Below are 20,337 nucleotides of genomic sequence, written 5' to 3'. Positions count from 1 at the left end.
TAGAGATGATTTGGATAAAGAATGAAAGCTCAATCTTTTCTTCCCCAAATGAGCCTTGATTGCCCTGTCATTTTGGAAACTCTTAAGAGGACTCATTTATTATTTAATCTGGGAAGCTGGTAGGTAGCTCCCTCTGCTGGTGACGTTGCTACATTTAAAAAGAAGTCCACACGCAGTAAGGCAACTAGACTCCAATAAAAATTAGGTTTTTTTTTAAATAATAAAATTTAAAAAGTTCACGTAGATGTGAACTTGAAGGCAGTTGCTACAGTAAATCTCAAGAGAGATGAAAGGCAGTATTTAGTTCAAGGTGTCACACACTTAATGTCATCGGAAGTTCGGTCTCTTTAATGGGCAAGGGACCTCCGGCTGGGCATCAGCCTGGAAAATACGAGAATTCAGAAATGTGTCCCGGGCCTTCACCTTAGTTGGCTGTGTGTCCCTGAGCAAGTAAGTCAACCTCTCTGAGCCTCCACCCCCTTAGCTGGCTAAAGAGTTGCAGAGAGACCAGCCTCTGAGTTCACGAAGCCCCCCTCAAGTCCTCTCCCAGGACCCCCTCAAGCTGTCCGGCTGTCACCAGCAATTACGGCTGTTCCCCTGTGCCCCTGCGTTGAGGGACAATGAGAGGGATGAGCGAGCCCGTTTGAGAGCCAGAGGGCGGCGGGCTGGCAGGCTTTGAGGGAGTGCTGACTGCAGGGAATAAATGTGAGTTCAGCAGACGCCCCCGACCCTAGCCAGGGGGGTCACCGTGAAGGGGCCCCAGAAGCCTCCCCTGAAGCGGCCCTTTTCTAGATCACCCCGCACACAGGCTGTGGTCCCCACAAGTATGGTCCCTGACTAGTCTTGTTCCTGTAGAAGATGAAGGCCTTTGGTGGCACAGTCTTTGTCGTGGACAAATTGTACATTTATTCTGTCCGCCTCTGCATTAGGAAACTCTTTCGTCTGTCAGGGGATTCACTGCACTGGAACCTGATTCACGGTACAGGGAAATCCCAGGACGCCTGATGAATACAAGCAGAAGGGTCCCGGGTCCCCAGGGGCCCACAAGACGGGCTGGGCTGCCTGAACCAGCCCAGGCACAGACAGAGTTGCCAAGGATGGGTGGGCGGGGGAAGGCATGCAGACCCCTCTGGCCCTGCGGGGGCCCCAGCTCCAGTGCTGGAGGAGAGCCAGCCGGTAGAGAACCACCCCGCGAGCATCTTCCAGCCCCGAGTCCTGTACCTGCCCCCCGGACAGCGGGGTTCCTGCTGCCTCCTGCCTCCGGGGCCAGCACCGGGTCCACTCTTCTCTGCTTTCCTCCCCGCCCCCAGCCTCTGACTTCTGTCCTTGCCCGTGGGCTTGGGGCGGCTGTGAGCATTGGACAGTCATGCTCTGAAGGTGACCACCGAACGCCGAGGGCGTTCACTGCATCCACAGACGAGAAGCTCCACGTTGCATCACCTGGCCGCCCAAGGACCCCAGCATCCTAACTACCACTCGGCCCAGCCTGCGTCCAAAGGCTCCCCACGTCCAAGGCCCTGAGACCTAGAGAAACATGTCCAGCTGCAGAGAAACCACCCCCCTGCCACGGCCACAGCCCAGAGGACTCCCGGCAGCAGCCCAGGGCATTCGAGGGCATTCCAGGAACACCCCTTGGGAAAACCTCTCACCCACAGTGACTAACCCTACCCTCGATGCCTCCACCTCTGTGTCAAGGCCCTTTCAGAGGTTCAATGTGGAGGCTGGCCCAGTCCTAAGAGGTGACAGCTCCTGGTGCAGAGCTGCGGGGCACAGGGACCCCGCGGGCTGCTGCAGCAGGCAGCAGAGGTCCCTGGAGCACAAAGCATAGATCTGGAGCGCTTAGTGGGCCTGAGGAGAAGGGAGGCGGCGTTCCCGTTTTGCATGTGCTGAGTCCTGTCTGACTCTCTGTTACCCCATGGACTGCAGCCCACCAGGCTCCTCTGTCCATGGGATTCTCCAGGCAAGAACACTGGAGTCGGTTGCCATTTCCTCCTCCAGGGGATCTTCCTGATCCAAGGAATCGAACCCACGTTTTCTGCATCTCCTGCACTGGCAGGCAGATTCTTTAGGAAACACTAAGCCAGAGAGGGCGCACCATTGGTCCCGGGCAGCTCTGGGACTCAGACGTAGGCCCCTTCTCCGCGCCTGGATGTGGCTCTGGCATCAGCACTGACTTCCTGCTCTGCCCTCCGAGCTTCTGCTACCCCTGTGTCCGCCCTCCTCAACCCTCATGCTCCAGACCACGTCCTGAAGACTGCACGTGGGGCCCTCTGGTCTCAGAGCCAACAGTGCTGGGCTCCAGAGCCCCCTGGCACCCCAGTTCTGCCCCCAACGACGTCCTCAGTGCCCAGCCCCCTGGGGACCAGGTGGATGCTGGGTCTGCGCCCTCCCCTCCCCTCGCAGGAGGACTGCCATCCTCTCCACTGCCCTCAGCTACCCCGTCAGTCAATTGTCGGTATACAAGACGAAGGCAGTACAGCGTGAGGCAGGACGAGACACTGCTGCGTTTTCTGCTCCATTAGCCTCGTGGCTGCAGCACGTGAGAGCCCTCCCCGCATCCCAGTCGGGCCTCCACGAGGGCTGGGTTGGTTTGATGGAGCTGACTGCAGAAAAGCACACAGGGACTGCCGCGTGCACGTCAGACATAAATTTGAGATCGCCGGCAACAAAAGGTGGGGCAGGCCTGGCAGGTCCTGCTGTAGGGGCGTCGGCCCCAAAGGTTGCCAGGGGTCAGTGGGGATGTTGGCCAGCATGACGCGTGAGCATGCGGGTCTCATGTGTAATGGACGCGGCTCTGAACAGGAACGGGGTAGCCTGGGGGCAGGGGGCTGCTGGCCGAACAGACTCACTTTTCATTTCCATCCCCTCCAAAGGGGACTCACCATCTGCAAAGATGTCACTGTGGAGCAGCCCAGGATCAACATTTGTTACCCAAACAGGCTGGTTAGGTTTGCACATCCCTGACATTGGCAGGCACAGCAGTATCATCTCCCACTTCGGAACAGGCAGGACTGCACCGCTCTCACCGTGGCCACCTGTTTGCCGGGGGTGGGTTCAGACCTCACAGGTGCACATCTGCCCACCCCCCACCCCCAGAGTGGCAGTCTCCAGTCCCACCAGGGTCCGGGGATCAGACTTCCTTCCAATCTTTGGGCAGTTTCATGTTACCCCACACTCACCATAAGAAAGAAAGAAAGAAAGTGAAGTCGCTCAGTCGTGTCCGACTCTCTGCGACCCCATGGACTATAGCCCACCAGGCTTCTCCATCCATGGAATTTTCCACGCGTGAGTACTGGAGTGGGTTGCCATTTCCTTCTTCAGGGGATCTTCCCGACTCAGGGATTGAACCCAGGTCTCCCACATTGCAGGCAGACGCTTTACCGTCTGAGCCACCAGGGAATCTCCCAGCAAAACTTTGCACTGTTCTCCACCAAGCCCAGTCTATTCTCAACCATCCACACTCACCCTTCCACCCACTACTTCCACTTGATGTTCTCCAGCTCCATGGAAACTGCTCTCACAAAGTTTTTTGAAATCCATTTTGCCAGTGAGCCCCCATTTATAAAAGTCTGTCCTCTCTTAGCCTCTATCGCCTGCCTTCTCCTGGTCTCCTCAGACCCCACCAACGATTTCTTCTTTCTCTCCTCCATGCGCGTCAAAACACTCCGTTAAATACACACATGCTCACCGAGGTTCCATCTCAAGCCCATGGACCTTTATCCCTTGCCCTCCTTGGGCACCATCTCATACCTTAAAGAAATCACCACTTAGACAGCGGATGCTACACTCCACCCCAGTCTGCAGCTCTTTCCTGAGGATCGGATGCCGACACCTGGCATCAACCAGAATCACCCATGGGACGCCTCCACCACTATGCTGCCAGCACGGCCAGGGCCTGCCCAGCTCTCCTCCTCCATCGCCACCTTCATCACCCTGCTCCTCTTCCTGGTTTTCCAAAGGGTTGCTTTTTTCGTATAACCATGGCTCATATGCAGATGACACCACTCTAATGGCAGAGAGTGAAGAGGAACTAAAGAGCCTTTTGATAAGGGTGCAAGAGGAGAGTGAAAAAGCTGGCTTAAAACTCAGCATTTAAAAAACTAAAGATCATGGCATCCGGTCCCATTACTTCACGGCAAACAGAAGAGGAAAAAGTGGAAACAATGACAGTTTTTATCTTCTTGGTCTCTCCAAAATCACTGAGGACGATGACTGCAGCCATGAAATTAAAAGACGTGCTCCTCGGAAGGAAAGCTATGACAAACCTAGCTAGACAGCATGTTAAAAAGCAGAGACTTCACTTTTCCAATCAAGATCTGTGTAGTCAGAGCTATGATTTTTCCAGTAGTCATGTATGGATGTGAGAGTTGGACCATAGAGAAGCCTGAGCACTAAAGAATTGATGCTTTCAACTTGGGGTGCTGGAGAAGACTCTTGAGAGTCCTTCTCAAGAGAGAGCAAGGAGATCAAGTCAATCCTAAAGGAAACCAACCCTGAATATTCGTTTGAAGGACTGAAGCTGAATTTCCAATACTTTTGGCCACCTGATGCAAAGAGCCAACTCATTGAAAAAGACCCTGATGCTGAGAAAGAGTGAAGACAGGAGGAGAAGGGGGTGACAGAGGATGAGATGGTTGGATGGCATCACTGACTCAATGGACATGAGTTTGAGTAAGCTCAGGAAGATGCCAAAGGACAGGGAAGCCCAGTGCATGCAGTCCATGGAGTCTCAAAGAGTCAGACATGACTTAGGGACTGAACAACAGCAATATGGAGTTCTATCCTTGAGCTTTTCATTTTTGCACACAGCCTGGCCCCCATGGGCCAGTAGCATAGTCAAGGCCCAACAGACATCTCTCCCATCCCAGGCAGCCCAGAGGCATGGATCTGCGCAACGGCAGGTTTCTGCAAAGGCCTAGGGTCAGGGTTAGGGTGCAGCTTCAAGAGCAGGTTTCCGTCCTGACACCCATTTCCGGGGTTTCAGGAAGCCTTATTTCCGGTCACCCCTCTCTTGTGCTCTGCCCTCTTTTAAGCTCCTCTGTTGTCCCCAGCCCCAACCCATGCTTCCTGGATGGAGTCCTGCAAGGCCATTGTTCCCTCCTGATGGAGACTTGCAGGCTCTGGACTCCTGTGAGTGCAGGAGGAAATGGTCGGAAGCTGCCCGGTGGTCTGGCTTCAGGCCCAGACTGTGGGATTTATTTTGCTGTAAAAATCCCATCTTGTTCTCTCTGTGAGTTACATTACAGAAAGTCTCTTCTCAACTGAATCTAACAACACAGAAAAAGGATTATACACCATGACCGAGTGGGATTTAGCCCAGCTTAGCATCCAAAAGTCAATTAATGTAATACACTATATCATTAAAATAAAGGACAGGAACCACGCCATCATCTCAACAGATGCAGAAAAAAGCATTTGACAAAAGCCAACACCCCTTCATGATTAAAAAAAAAAAATAATAGAAAAAGAAATTTCCTCAGCCTGATAAAGAGCATCTACAAAAAATCCAGAGCTAACATCATCCTTAATGGTAAAAGACCGGATGTTTTTCCCTTAAGATCACCTCTTTTCAGTTCAGTTCAGTCATTCACTCATGTCTGACTCTTTGTGACCCCATGGACTGCAGCATGCCAGGCTTTTATCCAACATTATATTGAAGATTCTCACTAGGACAATCAGGCTTCCCCAGTGGCTCAGTGGTAAAAAATCTGCCCACAGTGCAGATGCAGGAGATGTGGGTTCAATCCCTGGGTCAGGAAGATCCCTTGGAGGAGGAAATGGCAACGCACTCCAGTATTCTTGCCGGGAAAATCCCATGGACAGAGGAGCCTGGGGTCGCAAAGAGTCAGGTATGACTGAAGCAACTGAACAGGAACAGGCGCCAGGGCAGTCAGGGAAGAAAAGTAAATGAAAAGCAAAGCATAATACTGAAAAGGAAGAAATAAAACTATATTTGCAGATGACATGATCTTGTATATAGAAAACGCAACAGGATGCACTAAAAGCAGTTTTAGAAACTAATGAAAACATTCAGTGAGATTACAGGGAAGGATACAAGACCAATATTCAAAGTAAGTGCCTTCTACACACTTACTGTGAAAAAATTAGTATTAAGAAAACAATTCCATTTATAATACCATTCAAAAAATAGGAACAGACTTAACAAAAGAAGTGGAAGACTTCTACTCTGAAGACTACAAATCAAAATTGCTGAAAAAATAATGAAGACCTCGATAAGTAGGAGGATACATCATGTTCATGGATTGAAAACCTTAATATTGTTAATATAGCAAGAATCCCCAGATTGATCCACAGACTCAACACAGTCCCCGTCAGGATTCCAGCTGGCTTATTTGCAAGAAATTGACAAGCTGATCTTGAAATCCATACAGAAATTCAAGGGACCCAGAACAGCCAAAGCAGTCTTGGAAAAGAACAGAATTGGAGGACTCTTCCCAGTTTGAAAACTTACCACAAACCTGCAACAATCAGGACCGTGTGAGGCTGGCCTCAGGAAAGACCTCTCAGTCAATGGAATAGAACTGAGTCCAGAAATAAACCCTCACATTTACAGTCAATTGATTTTTTTTACAGAGGTGCCCAGACAATTCAATGGAGAGAGAATAGTCTTTTCAACCAATGCTGTTGGGACCATTGGATTGCCACCTGCAGAAGAATGAGCTCGGACTCCTACCTCACACAGTTAACCAATAATGCCTCATGGGCCTAAAAGAAAGAGCTATGCCTATAAAACTCTTAGAAGAAAATGGAGACATGCATCTTCGTGACCTTGCATTAAGCAGTGGTGTCTTGGACAGGACATCAAAAGCACAGGCAACAAAAGGAAGCTTAAACTGAACCTCATCAAAGCTAAAAATTTTTTGTTGTAAAAGAAATCATCAAGAAAGCGAAAAGACAACTCAGAATATTGGCAAATCATTTATCTGACAAAGAATCTGTATCTAGAACATATAAATGACCCTTGCAAGTCCACATTACAAAGACAAATAACCCCAGTTTTTAAAAGGCCAAAGATCTGAATACACATTTTTTTCAAACAAAGTATACAAATGGCCAGTAAGCACATGAAAAGATGCGAACATCATTAGCCCCCAGGGAGATACAAGTCAAAATCGCAACGCAATACCGCTACACCCACGAGGATGGCTGAATGAACAAAACTAAGGAAAATAAACAATCTCAAGTGTTGGCAAGAGTCTGGAGAAACTTAAATCTGCTCTCTGCTAGGATTGTAAAATGGGGCAAATACTTTGAAAAACAGTCTGGTATTTCTTTAAAAGGTTAAATGTAAGAGTGACCATATGACCTAGCAATTCAAAATAAAAACATTAGCACGTACGAAATCCTGTACACAAATGTTGATCGTGGCACAATTCAGAAGAGCCAAAAGTAGAAGTAACCCAAATGTCCATCAACTGATGAGTGGATAAATAAAGTGTGGCATAGCCATGCAGTGGATATCATTCAGCAATTGAAATACTAAAGCATACCACAACATGGGTGAACCTCAGAAATGACGTGCTAAATGAAAGAACACACACACACACACACATATTGAATGATTCTATTTATGAAATATCCAGAATATGCAAATCTGTAGAGAGAAACAGTAGATGAGTGATTGCCTAGGATTGGGAAAGGAAGTTGGGGAAGAGTGGGCAGTGACTACACATGGGTGAGATCTTTTGGGAGCAAGTATGAAACTGTTCTAAAATTAATTGTGATGATGGTTGCACAACTCTGCGAATATGCTAAAAGCCACTCAGTCAGGCATTTTCTTTTTTTACTGTTTTAATTTTATCGGAAGCATATGTTTTGAATAGGTGGATTATACGGTATATGAATTATATCAATAAAGCGGATCTATACCTTATCAAACCAGTCAATCCTAAATGAAATCCTAAATGAAACCCTGAATATTCATTAGAAGGACTGATGTTGAAGCTAAAGCTCCAATACTTTGGCCACCCGATATGAAGAGCTGACTCATTAGAAAACACCCTGATGCTGGGAAAGATTGAAGGTGGGAGGAGAAGGGGATGACAGAGGATGAGATAGTTGGATGGCATCACTGACTCAGTAGACGTGAGTTTGAGCAAGCTCCGGGAGATGGTGAAGGACAGGGAAGCCTGGCGTGCTGCAGTCCATGGGGTGGCAAAGAGTAGGACACGACTGAGCAACTGGAAAACAACATACCATAATAATGATATAAATATAATAACATATCAGTTCAGTTCAGTCTCTCAGTCGTGTCTGACTCTTTGCGACCCCATGAACTGCAGCACACCAGGCCTCCCTGTCCATCACCAACTCCCGGAGTCCACCCAAACCCATGTCCATTGAGTTGGTGATGCCATCCAACCATCTCATCTTCTGTTGTCCCCTTATCCTCCCACCCTCAATCTTTCCCAGCATCAGGGTCTTTTCCAATGAGTAGGCTCTTCGCATCAGGTGGCCAAAGGATTGGAGTTTCAGCTTCAACATCAGTCCTTCCCATGAACACCCAGGACTGATCTCCTTTAGGATGGACTGGTTGGATCTCCGTGCAGTCCAAGGGACTCTCAAGAGTCTTCTCCAACACCACAGTTCAAAATCATCAATTCTTCAGCACTCAGCTTTCTTTATAGTCCAACTCTCACATCCATACATGACCACTGGAAAAACCATAGCCTTGACTAGACAGACATTTATTGACAAAGTAATGTCTCTGCTTTTTAATAGGCTGTCTAGGTTGGTCATAACTTTTTTTCCAAGGAGTAAGCATCTTTTAATTTCATGACTTCGGTCACCATCTGCAGTGATTTTGGAGCCCAGAAAAATAGAGTCAGCCATAACATAATATAATAGTAATAGATATTTTAAGTCTCCTTTGCAGCTCTCAATTGCTGTAGGCCCTACACAGGAAGGGAATTGGTGGGTCAGCGGGGAGCAAGACCCCCGGCACATCCCCCTGAGAGACAGGACCCCCCCCTGCCCCTCCCCTGCTCCACAGAGTAGGGGAAGGAGCAAGGTTCTGGAGTCGCCGCCTCCGTGCCGGCAGCCAGGGTCCCACTCCTGAACTCTGAGCAGGTCTCCAGACCGCCTCATGCCTCAGGCCCACATGTCCCCGGTGAGGGTGGGAGCAAGCCCCTCTGATGGGCTGCCTGTGAGGGTTAGATGAGAGAGCCCGCGCCAGGCACAGAGCAAGAGCCCTGGAGCCCTGCGGTCGGTGCTCCCGGTGCTGTGCGTGCAGGCTGGGCATAAGAAGCGATGAGCAAGGCAGGCAGGCATGGAAGTGCAGCTTCCCTGTCCTGTGGTCAAGGCAGGCCCCAACCCAGGTCCTGCTTGGAGCCGAAGTTCCTGCAGCTTCCCGCTGGGCGGTGTTCCTAAGGGCCCCTCGGCTAGGGTAGTGCTCCTTCTCAGCCTCTTATGGTCTTTTCTCTGTGCTCCATGAAACTGGGCCCTCCTGCTGGTCACATGGAGGAAGGAAGGAAAGACTCAGCCCTGGGGCCCCTGCTTGGCCAACAGCCCCTCCTCTCCCCTCCCCCAGCTGACACCCACCCTGCGGGCTGCATGCCAACCCTGAGCCTCCAGCCCTCTGCCCAGCAGGCTGGCTGTCCCCCAGCACACAGTGGCCTTGTCCCCAAGGCCCTGCAAGCCATACGCAGCTCTGGCAGCCCCATACCCCCTGGGCCTCCAGTACCCTCCACTGTTCGCTTTTATTCCCGAGGATGGAATTTATCACATGCTCCCTCCCTTCCCTAGGCTTCCCCAGCCCCTTCCGGCAAACCTTCGTACAGGGCTGTCTCTCAGCCCGAGGGTGCGGGACTCACAGGACAAACCTCAGGTGCCCTCATCTCTGTAGAGGACCTCACAGGTGCTGGGGGGCGGTTCCAGGAAACCCCAGCATAGGTGAGATCTTTAACTCCGTGTCTAAGTTGTCCCTGAGCCAAAGGGGAGCAAAAGAGGCCCAGAGTATGCTTGGGCATCTCTGTGGAGGCCCCCCACCACCCTTCACCACTTCCTCTCCTCTTGCTGCCCTGGTTGAAGGCTGGTGTGTTGCCATGGCAACGTGGCCAAATCTGCTCACCACTACCCCCAGGCTGGAAGTCCTCCTCCCTCCAGTGCCTCACATCTTGCTCCTGACCCTCAATTAGTGCGGAGGCTGTACTGAAATAAGACAGCTTCGGACTACATCCAGACTGCTTCAGAGAGAAGTGGTGTCACACTCCGTGTCACGGGGTGTTTTCAGATCTGAGATCCGGGACCTTGGATCCTCATTGTCACGGCCATCAACAAAGGAAGTCTTGGGTTCACCTGCAAAACAGCTCGGAGGAACACACCAGAACCCATTGTCAACCCCAGGCAGCTTCCTTCCGCTTGGAAATCCACCCGTTTCCCATGCTTAGGGCTAAGATGCTAGAACGTTCGGTCAGGTGCTTCCCTCCTTCCCCCTGTCCAAATCTGAACACCAGATTTGAGGAAAGGAAGGGCCAGCAATTCAGACCACACCAACCAGGAATCACGTCCTGAGACCTGGCCCAGGACACACTCTAGGAAAGTATGGCCAGCAGCCCTGAAAGCACGTTAGTAAGGGCATCCCACGGTGCGTCCGAGGCTGAACTTTCTTTAGCTCTTAATTCTGTTTTCTATATGTGGGCTCATTTTTTTTTTTCCTCTCTGTTTCTCCCAGATGGAACCTAAGCGCCTGAAAAAGCAGCTTCCCAAAATGCTGAAACTCCTGAAGCCAGACGACAGGATTCTAATTGTGGGGACCACAAAGCGACCTTTTGATGCGGAACTTCAACCTTTCTGCAAAGCTTACCAAAAAATTATTTTGGTTCCCAGACCAGACTACGCTTCCAGATATGGCAAGTACCCCCTCACCCCTTCCCGTGTGCAGCCAGCGAGGCTGGGCCATCTGTGATGGCCGTGCTGTCGTGTGGGGCCGGGAGGGTGGCCTTCATCACCCAGGAGCATCAGAAGAGGGCATGAGGCCCAGTGTGCCAGGGTCAGCCAGACTCTGAGCTATAAACGCAAATGCCAGGTCAGAAGAGCAAAGCGTACACCTCTGTTCTGTTGTTAACATGATCGTTTTTCCCTGGACGATAAGAAACTGGACTGCTAAGTCACTTCAGTCGTGTCCGACTCTGTGTGACCCCATAGACAGCAGCCCACCAGGCTCCCCCGTCCCTGGGATTCTCCAGGCAAGAACACTGGAGTGGGTTGCCATTTCCTTCTCCAATGCATGAAAGTGAAAAGTGAAAGTGAAGTCGCTCAGTCGTCTCCGACCCTCAGCAACCCCATGGACTGCGGCCTTCCAGGATCCTCCGTCCATGGGATTTTCCAGGCAAGAGTACTGGAGTGGGATGCCATTGCCTTCTCCGAAGAAACTGGACAGGGATTAATATTTTGAGCCCCGAGGGAGACAGAAGCCTCGAGGGTGTGAATTTTCCTTCCAACAGGTAGAGTCGGGTCCCTCATTTTGTCCCCATGGTGGTGCTGCCTTTCTCATCTGGCAGCATTTCTTTTCCAATCTTAAAATATTAGTTCAGGAGAACGTTGATTGACTTACACGCTAAATACAATAGCTTACTTTTTTCCATTTTTTTTTCTTGAACAGACAGATTCAAAATCCACATTTTTGGAAATCTATTATTAACCGGGAACCGTACCAACCAGGGACCCTGGGAAACAGGGCAGTGAAATGGGGAAGAAGGGTGAGATGTGGGCTCTGAGCAGACCTGGGTCTGATCCCAGCTTGGCCCCTGGATCACTGATGACCTTGACAAGTTGGCTGACCTTCTGAGCCTCCCCGCTCTCTCATCTGTAACGTAGGAGAACCGTGGAGTTCGCGGGGTGGTGGTGACCCTTCTGTAAGATGGCTGGAATGCCCAGTACCATCCCAGCCCCCCAAGAGCACGGGTAGAGGTGGAGGAGAAGGGGGAATAAGGTGCTGATGGTTGTCCTGGAGGAGGAGGATTTCCACAGCTGGGTGGTAGATGGCTCGGGAGCCGGCAGTGGTGCTGATGGGGTCTCCACGTCTCTTGCTGTGTGACAGCCCTCCCCAGGGGCTGGAAACAACAACCTATGCCTCTTGTGGTTCTGAGGGGCCACTGGATTTGGCTGGGGCTTCCCTCCCCCCAAGGTGTTTCATGACAGCGACTGGAGCTTCAGTCATCTGAAGCCTAGATAGGCCTGGACATCCGTGACTGGATGAGCTAGAAGCTCAGCTGGGGCTGGGGGACCAGCTCTCCATTCCCCATGGCCTTTTGCACAGCACCCGGGTCCCCAAAATCACATCCTGAGAGCACACGTTTCAAGAGATTCAGGAGGAAGCTGGATGGATTCTTGTGACCCAGCCTCAGAAGTCACACAGTCATCTTCACCACACTCTGCTGGTCAAGAGAAAGTCCCAGGGCCAGCTCAAGGTCAAGGACAGTGGACGACAGAGGCTGTGGAGGTCAAAGCACAGCTCACTGAGGGGTCATCTTGGCCAGCCATGGTGGTGGTGGCGGTGGTGATAGATCTGGTTTAGAGGTGGTGATGGTGGTGATGGTGTCTCGGGCATGGTGGTGATGGTGACTGCAGTCTGAGGATGGTGGTCATGACTGCAGCCTGGGGGTGAAGGAGACGCTGGCGGTCACAGTGGTGGTGGCAAGAGAGGAGATGGAGCTAGCGATGACACAGCAGCAATGGTGAGCACTGATGATAGTAATAAAATCTACTAGGTCAGACTTGGTTTCTGTTAATCCTTCACAGTAGCATCACCAAAACAGAGAGGCTATATGTTTCTTTCTGGTTGTTCTTAAGCTCCTGGCTAATGCGATTTGCTGAAAGAACAGCCCTTTATTCCCCATACATGAAAATCTCTTAGCTTATTAGCCACTCGGTTTGCAACATGCAGTCATTTCTATCTCCATAAACTGTGGTCCAGACTTCATAAATCAGTGTTCTATACAAAGCACGGGGGGACTTTGGATGCAGTTATCTCTCCATCATCTAGGGGCTTCCCTGACTTCTGGGGCCTGCAAGCCCTCCACTGGACCCTCTGCAGCCAACCAGCATCAAAGGGAGAAAAAGATCCTCTAAATGATCTCTCAGGAGATTTTAGGAACCAGACCCAGATGGGGCCCACAGCACTTCTACCCACGTTGGCCAGAATGATTTACGTGATCTCAGGTTCAAGGGGACAGGGCAGTGTAGTTGAGCTCAGGAGGTGGGTGGGCACCAGCATTCTCTGCCCACCGTGAGTCACTGCAGAGGACTCCTGGCTCCCAGCTTCGTCAGAGCTTCCCCACTCCTGTTAGCATCTCTCTCTCCCTGTCTCTCTGTGTCTGTCTCTCTTTCTCTGCATTGTATATATATTTTAAGCTATCTTAATGGAGTAAAGTAGTGTATTATTAATTTTCAGGAGCCAGAACTTTATTCTTGACTTTGGTTGGATTCAATAGTTTCCACTGTTTGACAAAACCAGAGGCCCTTTAAAAATGGAGCTATTGATGTCTAACGAGGACAGTTGTGCTCTTTTGATGAAGTGCCAGGCCTCTCTAGGGACTCAGATCGTGTGACAGATTCCAGCCTGAACCCCCTCCTGCAGCCACGTGGGACAGGAGGAGGAAGCGTCCCTTCACCTGCGCGCAGATGATGAACCCGCAGCAGCGGCTGTCTTGGGCTCAGGGCTCTGTCCGCTCAGCCACATGCATCTCACATATTTCTTTGCTGGTGGGTGATTTGTTGAGGCCGCCATTCTCGCCAACATCATAAACACTGCCTGTTTCCTCCAGTGACCTTGAAGTTATCATAGCCACACTGACTGGGACATCTATCTTAAAGAAAGACTATTCCTGTCTTTGCAGTGATCAAAAATGGTCTCTCACAGCCCGTAAAGCCTGGCCTGCAAATTCATAACTTGGGCCCTTGCTTGTCCATCTGTTTGCAGGAGGCAGAGCGCTGGAGGTGTGTGGAACAATCACCATCCAACTTCTCCAATTCCTCCAGGCGGGGAGGGGGCAGGTGATGGGGCTGAGAAGCTAAGGGTAGATCAGCCGGAGGAAACACTGTCCTTAAGGTTTACCAAATATAATTCAATATCTACCTTCTTTCCCCAAATCAAGCTGTTTCCTTCAAAATGTCTCTGCAAAGAAAATCCACCCCCCCGGTTGATGAATGCCGTGTCTAGTCCCCAGAAATCCCTTTGGGCTTCCATCTCTCCACGTTCCTAATGCTCTGCCTCCTGCCTCTCTTCCCTGGGGTCTGTTCCACTAATAACCCAATCCATCACAGGCTCCCCACCCTGGACCCAGCATCTGCTCAGAGGAGTCCAGCTCGTGTCTTTCGATTTTTCTGGAATTCTAGACTGCAGAGTCCAGAAGCTCATCCAAATCATATTATTCAGCCTCGTGTGCTTGTGCAAGACCCCAAATGAAACTGAATTTTAAGAGATGGTGTCCTCTCCAGCAGTCAGGATGCAATCAATTTGGAATGGCAAAAGCAGAGTTGTTATTGTTCAGTTGCTCAGTTGTGTCTGACTCTTTGCGACCCCATGGACTGCAGCACGCCAGGCTTCCCTGTCCATCACCAACTCCCAGAGCCTGCTCAAACTCATGTCCGTTGAGTTGGTGATGCCATCCAACCATCTCATCCTCTGCTGCCCTCTTCTCCTCCTGCCTTCAATCTTTCCCAGCATCAGGGTCTTTTCCAATGAGTCAGTTCTTCGCAGGGGACCCAAAGACCAGATTCCTTTCAGTCTAAAGAAGGAGAAGGGGATGTAGATTAGCCTAAAGAACTGAGAAGCCCTCGGCATTCACGAGAGGAAAACGAAATACAGCACTGGGTGCAGAGAGCCCCTTGGCTGCCCTCAGCCCTCGAGACTGAAGCTGTTCTGGGTCCCAGTCTGGGGTGTTCTCTGGCTCCTCAGCTTTAGGGGTTATCACCTGTGCCATAAGATGCGTTCCCTTTTAGCTTCCAAGTCACCACTCAGACCTGTTTGCACAGTTTTTAGATGTTATGAATGTGGACAAGACAGACTAGATCCCAAGGGGTGGTGTGATGTGGTGGTCGTTGTTGCTGTGTATTTTTACCACGGGTTGTTTTCTGATCTGTGACAGTTGTATTTAGATAAGGGTAATCGTTATCTGCTCCAGGGTCTTTACATAAATATGCTCAGAAATACTCTTGTTTATTTTGTGTTAGCTTTTATATCAATCATTGATGTTTTAGTGAGCATTAGAAAACTTTGGTACAAAATGCAGTGTTGTTGCTGTTAAGTCGCTCAGTCGTGTGTCCGACTCTTTGCGATCCGATGGACTCCCACCAGGCTCCTCTATCCATGGGATTCTCCAGGCTGGAATCTTGGAGTGCACTGCCATCTCCTTCTCCAGAAGGTCTTCCCCACCCAGGGATTGAACCCATGTCTCCTGCATTGGCAGGCGGGTTCTATACCACTGAGCCCCCTGGGAAGCCCCACAAAATAGAATGACTAATAGTAATTACAGAAATAGCAGTAATAAAGCTATAGAAATCAAAATGCCCACTGTATATCAGAACGGTTTCTTCCAGTTGCTGTCTATACTTTCTTGTCCTTATTTCTCACAGAAGCCTAAGGATTAAATCTTTCTACTTCTATTTTTACAGGTAACCTTAAGATGACTTCAAGTTTAAATAAACCCCCTAAGGAAGTAGCAGCATAGATGCAGGGGGTAGATGCTGCTTTAGGTCAGGTTGGGGGCCCCTGGAGCCCTTGCAGGCTTCACTGTGGCCTCAAGCCTTGATGGCTAACCTTCCACAGCTAGAAGATACCTCAGGCCCCATGGTAACATATCCCCCTTGCCAGCATCTCCACTCACCTTGGAGCCAAGGATCCCCCACCAAGGAGGATAGAGAAATAACTTGAGGCCCCAAAACCAGACTCTCTGGTGTGGGTCATAGTTCTGTCCCAAGTCATTCTATTCCTCAACAGTCACTGGAACTTTTCATTTCACCTGGTATTTAGGGGTCAATGTGTTTGGATGATGTAGTCATTCCACACCCCTGACGGTGCTCAGATCATGCAGGAATCTTCATTTATTAAAAAACTGTCTTTAACCTTCCTCAAAGAAGGTCAAAACTCTTTAGAGACATTTAGCCCAGCCTTCACCGTGCCAGGGCTGGCTCTGAGATGGACAGTCTTGTCCCTGCCCAGTCCCATCCTCACTGTCTGGACAGAACTAACACTTCACAGTTCAGTTCAGTTCAGTCAGTCAGTCGTGTCCAGCTCTTTGTGACCCCATGGACTGCAGCACGCCACACCTCCCTGTCCATCACCAACTCCTGGAGTTGCTCAAACTCATGTCCATTGAGTCGGTGATGCCATCCAACCATCTCATCCTCTGTCAGCCCCTTCTCCTCCTGCCTTCAATCTTTCCCAGCATCAGGGCCTTTTCAAATGAGTCACTTCTTTGCATCAGGTGGCCAAAATGTTGGAGTTTCAGCTTCAGCATCAGTCCTTCCAATGAATATTCAGGGCTAATTTCCTTTAGGATGGACTGGTTGGATCTCCTTGCAGTCCAAGGGACTCTCAAGAGTCTTCTCCAACACCACAGTTCAAAAGCATCAATTCTTCGGTGCTCAGCTTTCTTTATGGTCCAACTGTCACATCCATACATGACCACTGGAAAAACATATCACAGCGGGTCTCAATTTATTTCTGTAGAATCTCTCTTACAGAATGGATGTAGTGTTCAAAGTGTTATGTCTCGAATGTTGTGTGGGAGACCATCCTGTGTCTAAGGTTAAGAAGCACCAGGGATTATTTCTTAATTCATCTTCACAGCATCCCGTGTCTCAAGTGGAATCTCCCGGTTACCCAAGGTCCCACCAACCCAGACAGCAACAGGGCACCATTCAGTAGATCTGTTCATCTGTGCGTGGTTGCCATGGTTGGGGGCAGAGAGTATAGCTCTGCTCAAAGGACATGTTTTGCAGTGTCATACGCCCAACAGGAACCAAGCCCTGCGAAGCGGATGGAAATCGGACTGTGTGCTACAGTTCTACACGTATAAATCACACATGAAATGACCTTTCTAACTCAAGTCAAACTCCTACTGAACCAAACATCATACATTTCCAGTTTTGGAAGATTTTGAACATCTTCAAAGTCACCACCCTAAATCTCTACTGACCTTTTTTAAAAAGTTATAATTGGAGTGTAATTGCTTCACAAGGTTGTGTTACTTTCTGCTGTACGAAGTGACTGCTAAATGTATACATATATCCCCTCCGTCTTGGACCTCCGTCCCACCCCTCCCCACCCCTGCCCACACGTCATTGCAGAGCACCCAGCGGAGTTTGCGGAGCTGTACAACTGTTTCCTGCTAGCAATCTGTTGTATTAATACACATGATAGTGTATATTGACCCTTATTAAACGTTTTGTCAATTCACAAGGGATTGAGGGATCTGTAGAACTCAGGGCCATCGATGTGCATGCCTTGTGGGTGAAAAATCACTTGAGGCAAAGTGTTTGGTTCTTTGGCCCCATGCTCATTTGAATTACAAATTGGAGCAGACCCCTGTGCTCTCCTTTCTTGGAGAGAGGCAGGTTTGTCCCGGGGACTGGGTTAACCCTGTTTTCTCTCTGCTGACTCTCATTCTCTGTCTTTACCATCGTCTTGGACACAACAGTTCTGTGGAAGGAGATCATTCAACGACATGGTGGCGTCATCACAGACACCCTGAGTGTCAGTTGCCTGGCGAAGATCACCGACGGCTTCACGCAAGGACACATTGTCCAAGTGGTGAAGGAGGTGCTCACGGAGCGGAGAATCCGCCAGCAGTCCCACAAGCCACTCACTGCCCTCGAGTTCATTGCCTCTCTCACCAGCATGAATCCTGTCTACCAGGAGGAAGAAGACAGCTTTAAGGTAAATGCAGCGCATGTCTCAGCAACAAAGGCTTGTCATACACGACACCGCCACCCTCCTCTATTCATGCATTTGGACTCTGCCATATCCAGTGAAATTTGAGGTCCACAGTGTCTTCTGGCCTTAGCAATAAAACATGTGTCTTCTAAATCTTAGGAAAATTGTGATCCGTAACCTTATAAGTGAAAGTGAAAGTCGCTCAGTCGTGTCCAACTCTTTGTGACCCCATGGACTATACAGTCCATGGAATTCTCCAGGCCAGAATACTGCAGTGGGTAGCCTTTCCCTGCTCCAGAGGATCTTCTCAACCCAGGGATTGAACCCAGGTCTTCCGCATTGCAGGCAGATTCTTTATCAGTTGAGCCGTAAGAGAACCTTATAAGAGAACAATCAAATTGCAGAATTGAGTAGCAGCTTCAGAACTACTGGATTTGCACACACACACACACACACACACACACACACCTGTTCTCATTGGTTTTTACTTTCACAATTCACATAACGGAACAGGTTTTGCCTGGAGAAAACCATTCCCTAAACAGTGTACTTGCAGCCAATGCTGGCTTGTGTCATATGTGCCTGGGTTCACTTGTGATAGGAAATCACGAGAAGATTCAGCTGGATTTAGTTTTCTAATTTTTGAACACATTCTGAGATGTTCACAGAATTGTTTTCTTCCAGGTCCCTCTGCTATAAGAGGAAAAGAACCAGCCACGAGTGAGGTGCCTTCTCCAAGCACTGTCAGAATTACACCCCCTCAGCCTCACCCCCCAAGGCCCAGGCCAGCAGGCGCCCCTTCAAACCCTTTTCATAGCAATGAGCACCATTGAGTTCTCTTTCTGGACCTGAAGGTAGTTTTCTTGGCCAACTAGGAATAAAAAGAAGGGAAACTGTATCCATGAAATTACATCCATCACCATCTTGGCCATTCAGTCACCAGAAAGAGTTGGAATTTTCGTTCAGACCTCTCATCTTTGATAGCCTGCCTGGGACTAGGGAAATTCCCTCTACAATGGGTCATGTTTCCACCAACTCTAGAAACTGTTCCCCTTCTGCCTTGCCACTGATGGGTCAATGAAGATGAAAAATAGTCACCACGCTGATTCCAAAAATAATGGTCTGCACACGAGTTGACAGACTTTTTCCTTAAAGGGCCAGACAGTAAATGTTTTAGGCTTCAAAAACTATGTGGTCTCTGTCCCAACTGTTTAACTCTACGTCCTGCCTCAAAAGTGTCCAGACGCAGCAAATAAATGAATGGGTGTGGCCGGGTGCCAATGAAACTTTATTTGCAAAAACAGACAACAGACCAACTTTGGCCCATCAGCCACAGTTCCCTGATCCTTGCTCTAGAAAAGTCAGAAGAAATATTTACGACTCCAAGTTGAAGTTTTTGCCAGCGTCTGAATTATACTCCCTAACTATTTAAACCTTGTTAGTGTTGACTGCAAATATTAATCCTCTTCAAGCGATATATCCTTGTTAGAAATCCCCAGGTTATTTCTCCTTTGTAAAATGACAATGTCCTGCCCTATTTTGAGGAACTAGGTTTGAGTGTTTTCTCTTAGCTGGGTTTTTTACTGTCTGAAATAATCTCTAGAAGCTTTCTACCTGTTACAGGTACTTGAGATCCAGTGACTAGAATCCATCGTATTAATCCAAAGAAGGAAATGCTGCCATTTTATAACCTGGGGTGAAAACGCATATGTTTCTTGCATCTGCTTCTCATACTCGTTTTTGTTGGGGTTTTTTTAACTTCAAACTTTTTATTTCGTAGTGGGGTGTAGCCTATTAACAGTGTTCTGATAGTTTCAGGTGAGCAGCGAGGAGACTCGGCCATACAGATACGTGGATCTTTTCTCCTCCAAGCTCCCTTCCCATCCAGGCTGCCACATAACACTGAGCAGAGTCCCATCATGTTCGTTTTTCAAAGGAACTAAATCATTTTACCACCATCATCACTTACCCCACCCGCCCCCTCCATTTCCGCTTCCTGTCTTTACTCTGGGATTCACCCAGCACCTGGCCCCAGCTAGACGTTCAGTTAACTTGTTGAGTGGGAAATGGATTGAGCAGATGGACAAATGGAATGACACTGTCACTCTTCCAGATAATGAGATTGCGTGGCTGTAGATGCTGGTAACCAGGTCTATCATCGTCACCCTGAGAAGTTCCACCTAACTGTGCTGCTAACAGTGTGTCAGACTGAGATCTTTCTTACAGGTTCTCCAGACACATGTACCTGCTCCGTGGACATGATGGAGAACATACTGAATGATAAGAATGTAATAGTCATAACAATGTTAGCTAATACTGTTGTGACTATTAGCCAGGCACCCTATGAATTCAGACCTCAACATTGCTCTATTTTGCAGATGAAGAAACTGGGTTATAGTCAGTTTCAAACAGGTCTACACTCGAGTCCCTGGAACCTG

At 49.2% G+C, this 20,337-nt stretch overlaps 1 protein-coding gene across 2 annotated transcripts in view; it reads left to right on the top strand.

Annotated features, from left to right (window-relative positions):
• The window catches only part of IQCA1 (IQ motif containing with AAA domain 1), a 188,419-nt gene that overhangs the window by 164,035 nt on the left and 4,047 nt on the right, over positions 1–20,337 (top strand). For both annotated transcript variants that reach the window (XM_070786938.1, XM_070786937.1), the window contains exons 17-18: positions 10,694–10,871; positions 17,664–17,902. In XM_070786938.1, the coding sequence (XP_070643039.1) occupies positions 10,694–10,871; positions 17,664–17,902 (417 nt within the window). The remainder of the gene's footprint in view (positions 1–10,693; positions 10,872–17,663; positions 17,903–20,337) is intronic.

This window comes from Bos indicus, chromosome 3 (genome assembly GCF_029378745.1).
Source record: "Bos indicus isolate NIAB-ARS_2022 breed Sahiwal x Tharparkar chromosome 3, NIAB-ARS_B.indTharparkar_mat_pri_1.0, whole genome shotgun sequence".
NCBI lineage: Eukaryota > Metazoa > Chordata > Mammalia > Artiodactyla > Bovidae > Bos > Bos indicus.
Note: the sequence above shows the minus strand (reverse complement) of the source record. Positions and strands in the feature narration are given on the sequence as shown.